Source organism: Microtus oregoni, unplaced genomic scaffold, assembly GCF_018167655.1.
Source record: "Microtus oregoni isolate MIOR12 unplaced genomic scaffold, Mior012 000069F_ref0000032, whole genome shotgun sequence".
Classification (NCBI taxonomy): domain Eukaryota; kingdom Metazoa; phylum Chordata; class Mammalia; order Rodentia; family Cricetidae; genus Microtus; species Microtus oregoni.
The window spans coordinates 6,382,802-6,400,520 of NW_024543976.1; the positions used below are offsets into that span (position 1 = coordinate 6,382,802).

Here is a 17,719-nt window from a genome sequence, read left to right on the forward strand (position 1 = left end):
AAACTAATGAAAGAAATGCTAACATCTACAAATACATGCCCCCAAATGAGAGGAATTATAATATGCATCTAAATTGCACATAAAGTAGAAGCTTTCCAGAGGACAACTTCTCCAGGTAGGACTCGCCCTGTAGACCGCTTACTTTGTAGGGATTAGCCATGTCTTGTATATGATCCTTTTGTAATGTTTAACCATGTCGTCTCATATGATACTTCAAAAATACAAGGTTCATGAAATATGTTGCAATGGTTCCACACATTTCATGAGCCAAACACGTTCCTTCTCTGTCTAGTCTTCCTTCACACATAATTAGTTTCTTATGAAAATATACAGTTGTAAGTAATATATAAAATATTTGTATTTTGCATAGTGCCTTAGTACTGGCATCTATGGGTAAATATTTTCCTTACTGTTTTGGGATTTGTTATTGTTATAGAAAGTAATAATGTCAGTGTAAGAAATTCATCCATTAAAATGATCTGATTGGTTAACCCATATGACATTGTAAGATCATGGTTGGCCATTAGCACTTCTATGTCTTTCCAGCTATATGTCTCTATCATGGAACACAACTTGTATTCCTGATGATAACAATCACCACTCCAATTAGTTCATTAGATCTGATTTCATCCTATTCTTCTTAGAATTTAAAGGGTTTTAGTTTTTCCAAATGATTTCCTGCACAGGCGGCCATTTTGAATCTCTCTCACTGAGGCTTGAGTTGGGTGGGGCTTGGTGGTCAAGGGCTCACCCGGTCAGCATAAAAGAGCATGTGGCACTGAATTCCATCCCCTGAGCAACAGAAACTAACAGATCAATCTCATTAATAGACTTGTTTGCATTATAAAATGCTAAGGGGATAAGGCCAAATGGGGGGTTTCCTGGATGCAGGCAGAGAGGCAAAGTCAAGGGTGGCAGGGGACCACAGAAGACATCGAAGGAAGGGTCACAGACCACAGAGACGTCAAGTGCGCTCCAGAAAGTCTCAAGCCTGCCTCGTTCGGTACCAGCTCTGAAAATCCTGACAGACTTTGTGCTCTATTTCCCTAATGGGATTAGACTTGCCCTCATATGTGAAGTTGGGATAATATTCACCACTATCATAAAATCATGGTCTTTCTTAAAAAGAATCCTTTGTAACTGCTCCCAAAAGCTTGGACTTTTAGACCCTCTACCGAGAATCCCTCCAGGCTTCCTCCTCAAAACTACATATTAGTAGGTGACATGAGACTAGTTCTAGTCACGATTCTAAAGAACAGCTTTCCCTTCCTCATCCAGAGGAGCAAATATTCTGGCTTTTTCTGCAAAAGAGATGTTCTACGCCTTCATCACCACACTGTCCATCCCATGTAGTGTCCCTGCCCACAGTAAACCAGCTCTCAAATTAAGCACCTGTCACGGAGAGGCTGGTCCAGAACCAGCAACACTACATCCCAAGCTCCTGTCACCTATCAGGGGACTTTAATGTACTTCTTGAGCTTGCTGTTTTCTGAAGTATCTTGGCAAGGGAGAAAGACTGAAGAAATAACTGAGGCTCTAGTTAGTAGGGAACCAAGAAAACACTGAAGGAATTCCCAAGGTGATGGCGAAGAACAAATACACAAAAACAGCACAGCAGCTGGACAGGACTGAAGGGGAAGGAAGGGTGTCTGGAACAGGGGTGTCTAAATATTGACTTGACAGAATGCATGGGGCTCCTTCAGTATCTACAACTGCATTTTCATTGTGGAGTAGGTGGCATCGCAAACTAGTTCAATATTATTGTTATCTCAGAATCCATGCTATTGGAAGCCCAGTTATCTCTTTCTGGTTCTGAGAACTTTCTATGACCAGGAGACTGTGCTCCAGGAACACGTCCCTCACGTCACTAACCCACACCCATAGGTTTGACCATGATAAACGCAATGATCAACACCAGGGGCATGTGAAAACCCTTCTTCATTGGTGTTTTTTTTTTTTTAAACTATCCCATACATGATCCCTACAGAGTAATCAAAGGGATAATGCCCCTGGGCTTCAATAAGTTTTTATCCACTGGCCCCTCTCCCATGTAGCACTTGAGGTAGGGTTCCTTACTGCCCCTTGACTTCCCACTGGCATCCCTAATCTCTCTAAACCTTCGTATAATCCATTCCTTCTCTTTGTTATCTTTTGCTTTCATCCTTCATCTTGTCTCACCTGCTACACACAAGCAACACTCCCTTCAACTAACAGTTCCCTGAAGCTATTCATTTCCACTTACATGTAAGAGAGGTCCATGTAAACTGCATTCCATATGGCTCAGTCAGCAAGTGTCCACTGTTATGACACTGATCTAAGTACGGTAGAAAGAGGAAGTGGGTGGAGGGCCAGGGTGCAGGGGAACCAAGAACCATTTGTAGATGTTTGTAGATGGGTGCTAAGTGTCTGCTAAGTTACCTGTTCTCACTAGACATAGAGAAGCACGTTTGTTCAAAGAAAGATTATGTCCATACTTTCTGCCTTTGAAGCAAAATTAAAAAATAAATACAGTGTTTTTCTCTCACAGATCCACAACTTTTTCCCAATTCTAGGCTATATAATTGCAATATAATAAATGTAAAATTAGTAGTGCTTTCTCTCTCAGCCAGTTGTGCAACAGCACAAAATGTCTCAGCTTTGACCCCAAAGATGAAATAAATGCGTGTCACAATCTGCTCCAGTCTGCCCTCATTGGAGTGGACAGGTAAGAGACTGTCTTTAAGTCACCCCTGACTTGCCACAAGAACACAGTCACAAAGTCAGCAAACTGGCTAAACACTTTCTGCTGGAATAAAAAGAAACCCCCTTTTCTAAAGTTATTCTCTTTCAAATACCAATATCCAACTAAAATTGTGCTAACAAACATACATACAAGCATTTTAAGTTTATTCATTCTAATCATATTTTAAAATATAGTCTGCTTCCTAAAGAACTAAAAGGGAGAAGATGCACCAAATTACTGTCTGGTCAGTTTTCTTAATTCATGTGTACTAGCATTTTTGCTTAGGGCATGGCACACACATAGGAATGGCAATATTGAAGCATGGAAACAAAATTCCAACTGTCAGTCTGATCACAGAGCCTCCCTGGTTTGTCGTTCACAGTTCTCAGGGCTTCCTAAAAGGTAAAGAATTCTCGTGCATTCTCAAGCAGTTTCATTATCTTCTTTTGGTTAGCACCATTCAACCGTTCCCCCCAGTAAGGAAAGCTGAGTTACTTAAGCCCGTTTTGTTTCTTTCTTGGGACTCACTAAGCTTTCCAGACTTCCAGGGAGTCACAAGACTCAGTTATTCTGGGAAAGTTAGGAGAGCTGTCACCTGCACCACAAGTCAGGAATAGAAAGAACTGCTTAAGAGTCCACTATCAAGTTTTTAAACACAGAAGGGGCGTGGAAAAAGAGACCTGAAAAGGAAAGGAACATGACCACTCCTAGGTAGGATGGAGGAGAAAACTTACTACAGATGAAAGGGAGAGTGCACGCAGAGACTGGACCATCTGGGAGAGTCCAGAGTGGACTTGATGACGCGGAACTGTGACCTCTTCACATGGGGAAGGGAAAGTGGGAGAGGGGGACAAGCTGCAGCAGCTAAGAGGGCAAATGTACAAAAGTGTAGGTAACCTAAATGCCTGTCTTTAGAGGAAAGAGCCTCTCGGGTAATGGCAGCTCAGGTTCTGGGCTGGAGAGTGTAGTGGGCAGGGTATGCTAGCCACACCCTGGAACTGGCAGAAACCGAGAGATGCTGAAGAACCCAGCAGCCAAAAACCCAGCAGCCAGGTCCGCTTTGATGCGTTAAATAGGCACCTCACTTAGCCTTTTGGCCAGGGTTTGAAAGTGAAAGGAAGGTAACTAGCAACTACCTAAATGATTCTCTTCATTATTAGGTACCAGAATCTGAGGTCCAGAAAAAGAGCAAAAATAGTGTCTAAGAAATTGGCTAAGCTCTGGGACTGGGTTGACGTCTTCAGAAATTCCAGCATCCTTGGATTTCACTCCCTAAGGAAATCTCAAACGAGAGTAAGGCCAATGAGCACCAGCATCTGCCAAAATCGAAACAAGCTACCTTTTAAAGCCAAAGCAATTAACTTCCCCACCTGCATTTGAAAGTTCCAAGACCTGAGAACCATAGGTCTTTCAGGCATGATTCCTCAGATATTAATTTGTTACAAATGACTGGAAAATTGTTTTTGAGACAGGCTCTCACTATCTCTCTATGTTTCACTGTTTGGCCTAGACTCATTCTGTAGACTGGGCCGGCCTTGAAGTAATAATAGAGTACCGCCTGCCTCTGCCTCACAAGTGCTGGGATCATGAATTAAAAAAAAAATGAAAACAAGACTCCTAGATTAGTGGCAGAAGGGGAAGGTTTATTGTAGCTATGAGGGAGAGCGTAGGCAGAGGCATCTGGAAGAGTCCAGACTGGACCAGGCCATGAGAGGAGAAAGAGGGGTAGGGAAAGAAAGGAGGAAGACAAGAGAGAGGGAGGCAAGAGAGGAGCTAAGGACCAAGAGACCTAGCCCAAATGGCTGGGTTCTTGTGGAAGCTGGAGGAAGGGAAGGGGGCAGTGTATGCCAGCCAGGATGACTCTGTAACAGGTACTGAGAGAAGCTGGGAGAACCTGGGGATCAAGTCCACTCTGATATGTAAATAGACACCTCAGTTAGACATCAGTCCCGAGTTTGAGATCTTACACATCCGATCTAAGATTTTATTATTTTTAATTATTGGTATGTGCATGTCTGTGCAGTCCCAGCACTGATGACACAGATGCACACACACATACATACAGACACATACACACACACAGACAGACACATACACAGACAGACACACACACACACACACACACACACACACAGAGCGAATACCTGTTGTTCCAGAGGTAAAAATATACAGGCACGTAGACTTGAGGCTTGAGGCGACATGATGGCTTGTGGGCACTGGCTCATCAGAGGCCAAGTTCATCTTTTCTGTAAGTGAAACTACACCTTGTGGAACAGAATCCTTCATTCCCCAAACACGAATGTGCTTGGGGAGGCTGGGAAGGATTTCTTCTATGCTTCCAAGCAAATCTGAAAAGCAAGCGGTTAGAAATAGGTTAAAAAAAAAAAAAAAACAAACAAACCCGGGATCTCAAATTTCATATTGGGTTTCTTTCACGTGTTGGGACAGAGATAAAATGGAAATGAAGTATCCCCTCTGCTTGATTGAGCTACAGCAAGGCTACTTTGTGCTTGTATTTTTTGGTTTGGGAAGCTTTGTCACCCCAAATGCCCCAAGTTTGTCCTTGAATTTGCAATTGCCCACCTCAGTTTGCAAAGTCCAGGGATTGTAAGCACGAGCCACCTTTCCAAGCCCTGTTTCTCTCTTTCAACTGGATTCTGGTTCTATTTCAACAGGACTAAATGAAAAAACAATTTTGCCACATCTGATTGAACAACACAAAGTGGAATCATAATAAATGTTGGTGGTTTTGATACCTTCCTGCTAAAAGACTACACTTCAGCTTCCATGCCAGGCTCAGCAGGCCCTGAAGAAAGCGGTTAGGGAGTGGTAATAGTTTCTGCAGCTGTAAGACACCAGATCTCATCTTCTGTAGGCTTTTTGGTCATCCACACATTTGTCCCCTCAACTGAGGTCAGACCAAGCCTCTCTTTCTTCCTGCCGTCTATCTCTTTACAGCTATCTTAAATAATCTTATGTATTCTATTACTACAATTGTTATAGTTTCCCAATTTCTAAATAAACTACTTCCTAGAGTCTTTTCAAATTTAGTATTAGGATACTGAAGTAGACATTTTGTTCTAAATACAACTTGGTCGTTAGTTATTCCAGGAGAACACCTGGGTGTTAAATTGCTCCTCTTTGATGAAACACACTTGAGGAAATCCCTTGGCCACTCGGGAGTCCTAGGATCATTTTGGTTTCCAGGCCATTTTGAAGCCAAAAGCTAATAAATTCAGAGAGAGGCCTGTTCTCTAGGCAATGTGATAAGTAAAGTTGCAAACCCCTGAAGCAGAGGAGGAAAGAAAAAATGCCTTTCAGAAACATCCTTTATGCAGGGAAGGATGTGACAGGGCAAGCTGGGAGTGCAGTGACAGCCCAGCCTCCAGCAGCAGCTTGGGGCTCAACACCAAGGAGAGAAACAAAGTGAGGCAGAAAAAAAGGAGCAGTTAACGTTGAGAGCTTGAGTACTCACAACTGAAAACCTTTGGGGCGCAGTTAGTTCAAGGGTCTGAGGGTTGAGGGATGAAAAAACAGCCAGGGTTTAGGAAACTCAGTGTTCCCAGGATTAATAATACAAAAAGGCAATGACTGAAGTAAGGGGAGACTAAATTATTTGAAACTCTCATTTGGCCACGAATGTAGGATAAAATGCCATACTGTAAAGAAGGTGGGGGAGAAGGGAGATAAGGCAGTGGTGAGCCCCTCAGGAGGAAGCGTTAGATATTAAGGTACCCAGCACGCAACCGTATAGAAAAGAAACAAAATCTATCCTTCCTGAAAACTCTTTTTCTAGAATAGAGAAAGAGCTGTGTACATCACATTCTTTTTGCTGGAATTTTGCCTTAGTTTAACACGGGTCTCTGAGAGTAGGGTACAAGTTTTATATTTATTACAGTTGTTAGCTTTGTCCCATATTTCTAGGATGTTTCTTTTGCCAGGTGTGAGGGACTTCTGCTTATTTTATTGCTTATTTTAAATTGACATTGACACTAACATTTTAGGTGGAGCTGCACAACGACACCCACTAGCCAAGGACTACTGGCAGCCACCAGAGCCAAAGTAAAGGCAAAGAATGTCTTTTATACTTCTCTGTGAGCATGACCCTGAAACCTCCCTGGCTTTAGCAGCCTTCAGAACTAGGCCAGATACAATTCCTTAGTTTAAACTGCCAGTGCAGGCTATTTTATCACAGCGTCTCCAGGAGGCTAATAAACCAAGTTCTGAAAATGATGCCCAGTGTAACTGGTAATCAAAATGAAATGAAGCAATTCCCAAACCACGTAAGCATCATAAAAGAAATCAGTGAATTGGCTCAGAGGTTAAAAATGTGCACTGCTTTCGCAAAGGACCTGAATTCAGGGTCCAGCACCTACATTAGGCACTCACAATGGCCTGTCATACAGCTCCTGTGGCCAGATGATCCTCTGGCATCTTTGTGCACCTGTGTTCAAGTGCAAATACCCCCACAAGGATACACACAAATAGACATACTTTAAAAAAATGGTGATTAGTAATAATACTTTTTAGTGTACAGTAGACCCTGGTCAGAATGCTCTAGAATATATGAAATTTGGCCTGCACTTAAAAAAGCAACTATGTGTTATTTAATTCTTAAAATTAAACTGAAAACATGCTAAGGGGACCCTGGGTCGGCCTAAAGGGCAGGAACTCCAGGGAATGGAGGTAGGGTAGGAAGCTTTTTTCTAGAACTAACAGGCTTCCTGCTGAGGTAAGTAAACTCAGAAGCAGGTTCCAATGGAAAAGCAAATTCATTACTCCCTTGCTGTTTTAAGGGACTTAAAGCATTATTTTTTGCTTTTCTTTTAAGTGTCAATGATAATTTAATAAAGATTTCTCCTTTCAATGAGTAAAAAAAAAAAAAGAAGTAAGCAGAGTTTCGTTTGTTTGTTTTTGTTTTGTTTTTCAAGACAGGGTTTCTCTATGTAGCTTTGGAGTCCATCCTGGTACTCACTCTCATTCTGTAGACCAGGATGGCCTCAAACTCATTGAGATCCGCCGATCTTTGTCTACTGAGTGCTGGAATTAAAGGTGTATGCCACCACCAGCCGGCGCAGAGAGTTCTTAAAAGATAAAACGCAAAAGACTAAGAAACACTTAATGAAATGTTCAACATCTTTAGCCATCTGGGTAATACAAATTAAAACTCTTTTGAGATTTCATCTTAACCCAAGATCAAGATCAATAAAACAAATGGCCAAGATTAATAAAACCAATGGCAGCTCATACTGATGAGGATGTTGGATAAGGGGAACACTCATTTATTGCTGGTGAGAGTGCAAACTCGTACAGCCACTGTGGAAATCAGGGTCATAGTTCCTCCAGAATCTGAGAATATATCTGCCTCAATACCCAGCTATACCATGTTCGTGCACATCCCCGAAGGACTCTGTGTCCTATTACAGAGGCTCTTACTTAACCAAGCTCATTGCCGACTGTTCCTAATAGCCAAAAATCAGAAACAGCCTAGGTGCCCATCAACTGATGAATGGATCCTGAAAACACGGTGCGTTTGCAGAATGGAATACTATTCCGCTGTTAGGAAAACTGATTACTGAAATTTTCATTTAAAAGGCTGGAACTAGGACAGAAGTATCCTGAGTGAAGTAACCTAGGCCCCAAATGACAAATATTCTATGTTTTCTCTTTTATGTACATGTTAGCTTTTAAGCTTTCAAAATATATGCTTTCACCCAAATAACCATAGAGATTAGGTACCTAATATGGGACCAGAGGGGGAGGAAAGGATCTCCCAAGGAAGAGGAAATAAAATAAGTGTAATGGAGAGACAAGGGGAAACTAGAATAGGAAGATTAAATAGGAAAGGGGACGGGGTGCAGGGTAAACAAAGGAATATGGGGAGGGACAACTAACACTAAAGGCCATTTGAAATATTTATGGAAACCGACTACTGTAGAAGCTTCCTAAGATGTTTCAGTCCTAGTGACTAACACTCACGGTACTAAAAGTGGAGAAAGGTACAGTCATGTCATCCAGCTACAAACCCTGTGTGTGACCAGCAACAGTGACCTGGCTGCAGGATATATTGGTGCAATAGTGGCATAGAGGGGAGCAGGTGGAAAGATCATAACAGCCAGAGGTGATGGGTGACTCCAAGCAAAAAGTGTCTTCCAGGCCCAACAGGACCGATGCACATATGAACTTACAGCTACTGTGACAGCTGCTGGCCCTGCACAGGTTCAGGTCAGAAGGGGTCCCAGCACTGAGACTTTAGGTAGACATGGGGTCGAATGCCTAACCAGGAAGCTATCTCCAGTTGCTGTCTGCTGGAAGACGGAAGGTCAATTTTTTCCAAAGGAGTCTCATTGGGTGTGTCAACCATATTTTAGGGCAGGCCCATGACCAGGAGTCACTGGGCAGCACAAGCAAACTTAATAATAAAGATTTTTGTAGACTTATTTTATTTTACTTTGATTTTTTTTGTCCTTTGCTTGTTTGGTTTGATTTTCATTTTTGTGTGTAGTTCGTGTGTGTGTGTGTGTGTGTGTGTATTTCTTGGTTTTGTTTTGGTTTCTTTGTTGTAGTTGTTGTTTGAGAGAAGACAAAAAAACATAAAGATGGGTGAGTAGGGAGGCCAGAAGGATCTGAGGGGCTGGGGAAAACCATGATCAAAACAGATTGTATGAAAAATATTTTTTTCAATAAAATTAATTAATACCAATGAATGAGTCAAATGGCACTAGACAACTCATAAATAGAACTTATAAGAAACTGAAAGCAAACACATAAATAATGAAGCATTACACTGCCAGGGAGCTAGGGGTTAGGTCTTTAAATGTCCTATTAATCTTTACTTCTACCACAAATACAAATTAAGCAAAATATAAGAATCCAGGAGAATGTTCAGTTCTGGTGAGTGTATGCAGATATGCAATATTCTGACTTTCAGTTTTGGTGAGTGTATGCAGGCATGCGATATTCTGATTCTCAGTTCTGGTGAATGTATGCAGGTATGCAGTAGCTAGTTTTCCTACTATGTTTAATAGTCTGTATTGCAGAAGGAGACTCAATGCATTTTGGTTTGTTTGTTTGTTTTTCAAGTGTTTTTTTGAAAACATGCAAAAATTTCAGGCAAGTTATTAGGTGGAATCTCAAGTGTAAAAATGAGTCAGGGATGATCCTGTGTGTGAGCACTCAGGCCCTTAGTACAAAACAATTCTTCTTCTTACATCATCGTTGCACCTCTTAGTCACTTTTCTGAGACGACAAAAGCAGTAACAAGAATTTCACATGTCTGTCTAACATGCCATGCCAATTGTGCTTTGCATTTTGTTTTGTTTCAATAACTCTTTACTTCATCCTGCTCGACATTTAACGGACCTGTAGTTCTAAATATGAGGGAAAGGAATCAATTGATTATAGATTTCAATAGATTGGTAAATATTTTACTTTTAAATTTTTATATGACTCAAGGTATAGGTCTATGGTAGCATGCTTGTCTGATATTTGTAGGATCCTTGGTTTGATTTCCAGCACCAAAAACATTAATAAACCCAAGATGAAACTCAACTGCAAATAGGCAACCTGATCTCTCTATAGTGCAGAACAATGTTCACAAAAAAAGTCAGGGTGAAATTATCTATTTTATCACATACTTGGAGCCAACACTCTCCTGTGTAGGGCAGCTCAATAACCTTGTTATAGGGGCATGGCTAGGCTCTGGCTTTTCAGAAATGATGCTTAAGGAAGCCGTGTGATAAAGGACTATTCAGACATAATGGTACCAGTGCTTCATGATAGGTGCAGAAACACAGTCCTGAATAAATAGTGCTCCAGCTACTCTTATCAGCACTGTTTATTACAAATCACAGAACGCTTAGGAAGTGTGTGCTATTTCTGTGTATTTATGTTCATTATTATCATGCAGTATTATCTCTTATGCTGTTTATGCGTATTTTATGAACACTGTTTATTACAAATTATAGCACACTTAGGAACTGTGTGGTATTCCCTTTCCTGGAAATGAACCACAAAATGAACCACAAGGGTAAAATAGCTTGCCAAAGCTACTGGGCTTGTTTTAATCCGGGCACACTACTAAACTTCTAAATATATACCAGCACTCCTGATTAGCATCCATTCTACATTTCTATACATTATATTTCTATACATTATAAATATTCTCAGAATCAGCAGTCTTCTCTTGACTTGTTTTAAGTAATTTCCCCTTTTCCATTGAAAGAGGTGATATGTCTGAGCCATTCTGTTTCATTGATTCTCTGTCTAAGCCTTTTTGTGTTTTTATTCTTATTTTTTAATTACACTATACCTTCGGTTTATTTGTGTGTTTGCTTATTTGTTTTTCAAGACAGCGTTTCTCCATGTAACCCTGGCTGTCCTGGGACTTGACATGCTCTGTAGACAATGCCAGACTCCAACTCACTGAGATCCGCCTGCCTCCTGAGTGCTGGAATTAAAGGTGTGCACATGACCGCCTGGCTACACTATTACTTTTAAATTAACAAAATCAATTATTTTCTTCTGTAACAAGGTAACTTTCTTGACCCTGCTAAATCAAAGACGAGAGAAATACAATACAACCATTCTTATAAATACAAGAAAAAATTAGCACTATCCTAAAAATGAACGTGGATCCCATGTGAGGGTATCACAGGACTCAAGTTGTAGGTAACAAAGTTCCCAGGAGCCTTTGCTTTCTGTACCTCTGTACACATAACAGTCAATAAAATTTAGAAGGACTTTATTTTTTCTCTCTTCCTATTGAGCGTTAAGAAACGGTTGCTTTTATGGTTAAATGGCATTTGCCAGATTGCAAAGTCTCCATTGTTAACCTGAACATTTGCTCTGCATGGTTTATGAGGGCAACTGCTCATCATAACAGGGCCAGGCTGGACAGGGTAGCATGTTTGCTGCCAACATGAGCAGTTCCTTCTCCTGAAGAGAAATCTGAAGTCTTTTAAAATGAGTTCATACACAAAGTGTTTTCACACTTAAAGGAGAGAAGATTGGGGTAACAGAAGATTGTTTTAAAAGTTTGTAGTGATTTAATATGAGGTGCATTCAGAAAGTAAAATGTACACACTCCAGGAAACATATAGACCCAAGGTCGACCCAAAGCACTTCTCTTTTAGGAGTAGTGTTTTCTCTTCCCTAATAAAAGCTTTCTTTAGCAACAGATTCTGTCAGCTGTGTGGAGAATTTCCAGGCTGTCACCTTACTGTCGGAGATTTGTCCTGACTTTTAATTTTAATTCTGTGACTGTCAGAGAACACGATCCTGATCCAGACCCCTAGACTGTAACACAGCTAAGAGACTGCTTTGCAAGTCTGCATGAGTCTTCAGGCTTTGTTGGAGGGTCTAGTATCATACACAGTTTTCTAATTAGCATGTATTAAAAGCCTGATGTGTTGACATTGTTTTCTTATAACATAGCCAGAACACATACTTTTTCATAACTATATTGCCGTGTACCTGAAAGTGCTTATACAACCAGATGGTGATTAGATCAGTATCCCATATCGGAACCTAGGTTTTGAATCACAGTTCTGCAATCTATTAAAATGAGTTACTCAACCTAAGCTACCTGATTTCTTTGCCTAACACCATTGCATCTGCTTCTCAGAGCACCTGGAGACAGGCTTTACAGGAGTTGGCTTTTGTTGAAGGAATTCATTCAGCCAATAACCTTTCTGATAGCAGATCATTAGAGCATGGTCTGAGATAATATAAGCACAGACAGGGAGCCAGGAAGCGGACTCTCCCTTTTTATCTCTCGCTTGGTTGGTGGTCAGAGTTAGGTTCACAGCACCCAGCACCCACCGAGCAGAAGAGGAACGCAGTGGCTTTCTTATTGTGAGTGTTCCCCAATAAATATGTTATCCTCATGTGCTCGTGGACCTCCTCAACTATGCCTCCAGGCTTTGAGAAATGGTAACCGTTGACATCATTGTTATAATAATAATAATAATAATAATAATAATAATAATAATAGAATAATGCTTGATGGTGGTTTAATTGATATTTTTTTCTCTGGCTTCCTCATGAATATGGTTACCAGATAAGTAAGTCAATGTAGAAATTATACCTATCTCCAAGAACATTACTTGACCTGATCCATAAAGCTTGTTTAAAATTGTATATTACTTCTGGGACTCCAGAGAGATCTCTGGAGCTAGTCAAGAGCTTACCTTAGAAGCACAGAGTCTAAGTTTTATACCACCTTCAAATAAATTATGATAGTGCACATTTCTGATACTAGCACAGGTAGACAGGACACAAGCAGAAACCTGGTGTTTAGTGGCTGGCCAAGCTAGTCTATTTGATGATTTCCAGCCAATGAGAGATACTCTCTCTCCAAAGGAAAATGAATGGCAGGTGAAAAACTACCCTGAAAGTTGTCCTGTGGCCTCCACGTGCACACATATGCATGTACACTCACACACAGGTCCATATACAAATTTGCACATATACTGTCATACACCCTAATAAACCGGATATAACTGGATATATAGAGAGGTGCAATGTTTTTTAAAACACCACTTCAAGCCAACTGGGTGCTATTCCTGTGGATGTAGGATGTCTTCATGAGCACAGCAGGAATTCTTTCCAACGCTAAGTATCAAGCTACTACCTTACAGACCCTCGGCCGCTTCACAAAAGCCAAATCATTTCATCCTCAGAGCTGCACTGTGAAGTAGACGGCATTATCACCGTCTTACAGCTTAGTAGAGTGACACTCACAGAGATATTCCAGCAGCTGCTAGGTCTGCCTGGCTGCTCTGTGTAAACCACTCGGCTCTCCACATCTGTATACTCTCCCTAGGACCACAAGGATCTCCATTAGGAACAGCTGGTCGGAATCTGTAGATTCTGAAGTTTAAAAACCTAATCATGTATGGTGTTCACCAATGCAGCCTAAAATACCAAGAATACAGTATTTCAGGATAATAACTTTAAGTGCACACAATTTACTAAGATCCAGGCTGTTCTTAAACGAACAACCTATTCGTTAATTAAAAGATAATTATCACAGCCTTGAAATTCATGTAGTGTGTGTTTTGAGACATGTTAAAGTAAGTGATTAATGTGCTTAAGTTTAATTTCTCCAGTTAACTACTTTGCTGGAAAACTCTGCTAAATAGAATGGACTTAAAACTCCATCCAGTAAGACAAAGTAGTAGTCTCTGTGTGTGTGTTTATGTGTGTGAGAATGCATATGTGTGTATGAACGCACATATATATGTGTGTAGATGTATATTGAGTGTGTATGTGTGCGCACGCATGTGTGCATGTGTGTGTGTGACTGCATCTGTGTACATCTATGTGTGTGGATGCATGTATATGTGTGCGAATGCATGTATGTGTGCAGAATGTATGTGTGTGTGTTTTGTGTACGAATATGTGTATGGTCTTGTGTGGAGGTCAGAGGTCAGTCCGATGTATTCCTCCGCTGAGCTACACTTTACTATTTTTGAGGTGGAGTCTCTCATTGGCCTGGAGCTCAGCAAGTAAGCTAGGCTAAACAGCCAGTGAGCAGTAGGGACCCCCCTACATCTTCCTCTCAGCTCTGAGATTACCACACATAGCTTTTTTTTTTTTTTCTAACTTGGGTTCTGTGGATCAAACTTAGGCATTTATGTCTGGATGGTACTTTCCTGGACTTAGCAATGTTCCCGGTCTCCATGGCTTTTATGTCCTGAATAGGAAGTGGGGGATGTTGGGATGTTGGCATTCGAACAGGAAAACAAGGAAACACTGCAATTAGTTATGCGAGAGCAAAGTCAAAGCTAGAACGAGTAAACTGTAACACTAATTGAACATAATTAAGCAACTCTTCATGCTACAGCATGAAGTTTGTGTAACAAATTGAGAAGTACCCAGCACTAAGACTCCTTAGTAATTTGCTCTGGGAAGCTTTTCAGATTGCCCTCGGCGTCACAGCCAAAGAGATCTTTTCAGCGGTGCTGGGGCCCTCTTAGTTTGCTCTTCTGGAGGGAGACAATGCTTTCTAGCATAACTGGGAGCTGAAATTCGCTACATGATATGCAGTGATGGAAGCCGTGGGATAAAATGTCAGACTGTGTCCACAGACAATAAACCTTGCTTATTTTTCTACTGCATTCATAGCCTGTAGTAATTGATAAACACTTTTTACCACACTGTCAACATTCTTCGTGGTTTCTCCTTGTCGCTCTAGGTCACTGGAAACTCGGCACACAAACACGCCTCTGTACAAAGTGAAGTGGAAGACAGGACTGAGAAAACCACCAGACAGTACCAAAGGAACAGATTTTGGCTTCTCCACTCCTATGGCCCTAAACTAGCTGAAACCAGTGCTTGAAGATAAACATCTTCTGACTTGGTTGGGCCACATGATAAGCTGGAAGGACATAGAGAAATAGGAAGAGTGACAGTGTTGAGGGCCAGCCCTTTTCTGTCCCCATTCTAAGTTATTCTGGTCATGTGTGAGTCTGTGAGAAAAGAGAACTGGAAGCGTCTACGTGTTTAGTCATCGATGATGTAGAAATTAGATTATGCTCCCCACTCTTACAGGATTCTGAAATTCTATACCAAAAACCGGGATGTATCAACTAATTTAAAATACTTAAGTATTTTTCCCAAGATCTTTGCTTTGGACACCTTTATGACTTTTTAGCCCTATGCAAGAAGAAATTGTCTAAACCCTTTAGGTTGCATCAAATAAGCAACATGCTTCCTATTTTAGTGGATTGAGCTACTCTACCCTTTTCCCAGCTTCTTCTTTAATTACTCAGTGAGAACATATGTAGCCATAGGTATCTTAACTCACATCAGGGGAAGAAGAAGGTTACTGAGAGAAAACCACAGAGGTGAGTAAAACAAGGGGGAGGACTATTGTCTGCGAGGAGTCTGCCCCTGGCTGAGAGGGAGGCTCAGACTTGCTTGGTCAAACTCTAGCTTGCGGAGTACAAAGGAAGTGTAGGAGTGAAGATAAGAACTTGTGAATTTCACATTTAAAATTTCTGTTATCCAAATGTTCTCTTTCTTGATAAAATCACTAATTGGTAGCTTTCTTATTCATGAAACTTTTTGCCCGGGGCTGATAAAATAACTGACCCAACCCTACGTCTCTTGAGACCTTGCAGGGACCCTTCCCAAACCGGCAAGAAGCAGAGATTTCACAAAAAAAAAAAAAAATCCTTCCATTGTATTGCTATTTACTAACCTACAACGAGGTACATGATTGAAGGGGGCTGGGAGAGGAAGCCACTGGCCATGGGATTGAAGAACGTTTGCCTATGCATAACTTATACACCTTATCACCCACCTCAAAGTATTAGACATGAAATATGGTTACTTAGAAAAGGGGCGGGGAAACAGGTTGGTTCTCTTTGTGCGCAGCAGACCACAGCCCATACTCTACCTCCGCCAACCACCACAGCCACGGGCTCACAGGTGCTGATGCAGTGCAGGAGGGAACTGAGGCGAATGTTGGAGTTGAGGAAGGCCACCACGCAGCCCAGCTTAGCCAGGCCAAACCACACATGAATGAAGTCGGGCTCGTTGCTCATCAACAGAGCCACAACATCCCCCCTTTTCAGTGAGGAGTGGTTCAGGAAGGCATGGGCGACTCTGTTGCTCCTCTTGTCGACATCCTCGTAGGTGTAAACGTCTCCTTCATAAATAATGAAGGCTTTCTGGGGTTGCCTCCTGGCGTGGCTCAGGAACTTATCCAGCACAGTGACCAGCTCCCCTCTCACTTTGTATATCGTCATCTGAATTCCATAGCGAACCACCTTCAGCAGGAACCACAAGTCGTCCCAGAAGTACGGGAACAGAAGTTTCTGCACCAAGTGCAGGAAGAGCAATCCAGCCCCAAATCCTGTGAGCCAAGGCAGAAGCATGACTGCCCTGGCCACCAGCTGACCCAATGGGTCCTATTAGTGTCTTTCTTTTCCAAAGGCTTCACCTCCTTTACCCTGGAGACCCTTGTCCTAAAAGCTCAGGGCTGGAACTTGCAGTTCTGGCTCAGGCTTTCTGTGTATATCCTGTGAAAGAAATCACTCGAAGGCAACGGAAAGCTGCTGATAAGGCTTGGGACACTGGACCCCCGCAGTGCTGTAGAGCAGAACACGTGAGTCTTCTCTAAAAAAAAAAAAAAAAAAAAAAAAAAAAAAGCGACTGCACACACAGCTCTCTCTCTCTCTCTCTCTCTCTCTCTCTCTCTCTCTCTCTCTCTCTCTCTCCTAAAAATGAGTCCCCCACAGCCCAGTGTTACCAATCCTCTTTGCTGCCAGAGCGGGCTGGTTGCAGGAGACTCTGGGCTTCAAGCTGGGAAGGTCTTTGGCTTCTCTTGGTCCTTGCAAGAACTAGGTTATGCTCGTCTGTACCTCCGCAGGTAGATGCTCCCCTTTGATTGCCAGGATCTGGAGGCTGAACTGGAGATGGAATTCTAAAGAAAGGCAGTGGTTTGTTCCGGGCTCCTGACTGTGCTCACGCAGGGGCTCAGCCACGCCTCGCAGTCCCGAGACAGATTCTGCAGCCAGAGTCACTCTTCTCCAGTCACCCTCGCCCCGCCCAGGGCAAGGCTCTCCCTTCCCCGCCCACACAAGTTCGGTCTGCTGGAAGGAGCTGCTGGCCACAGAAGCTAGGGATCTTCCCAGTGTCCTTGGAACTGGAAGAGCCACCCCGCCTACGTCCTGCCTCCCCCCAGCTTTGAGCCAGCATGGCAGTGATTTCCTGGACTCTCAGCGGTCTTGCTGAGCAAATGACCCTCCTCTTCCACGTGGCAGTGTGGTGGCAACATCATGCTTTAAGACCTGCCTCAGGCCGGATGTCCCACAGTCTCATGTAGAGTAACATAGGTACTGGAAAGCACGGTATGGGGGTGTCTGGAGGACCCAGCTATTGGCCTTGGGTTAGGGGTGATGAGGGGCTTCTGGAGAGACTAGTGAGGTGAAAGAATGTTGCCCCAGAGGGTTATTAGTAGATTTAGCAAACTATTGATGGAGTTAA

At 42.2% G+C, this 17,719-nt stretch overlaps 1 protein-coding gene across 1 annotated transcript in view; it reads right to left on the reverse strand.

Annotated features, from left to right (window-relative positions):
• Nucleotides 1-16,608, reverse strand: part of LOC121440661 (long-chain fatty acid transport protein 6-like) — a 42,562-nt gene extending 25,954 nt beyond the window's left edge. Inside the window, exons 1-2 of the mRNA XM_041641454.1 lie at nt 16,128-16,608; nt 4,867-5,070 (exon numbers count right to left, since the gene is read on the reverse strand). Of these exons, the coding sequence (XP_041497388.1) occupies nt 4,867-5,070; nt 16,128-16,608 (685 nt within the window). The remainder of the gene's footprint in view (nt 1-4,866; nt 5,071-16,127) is intronic.
• Between the last annotated feature and the right edge of the window lie 1,111 nt (nt 16,609-17,719).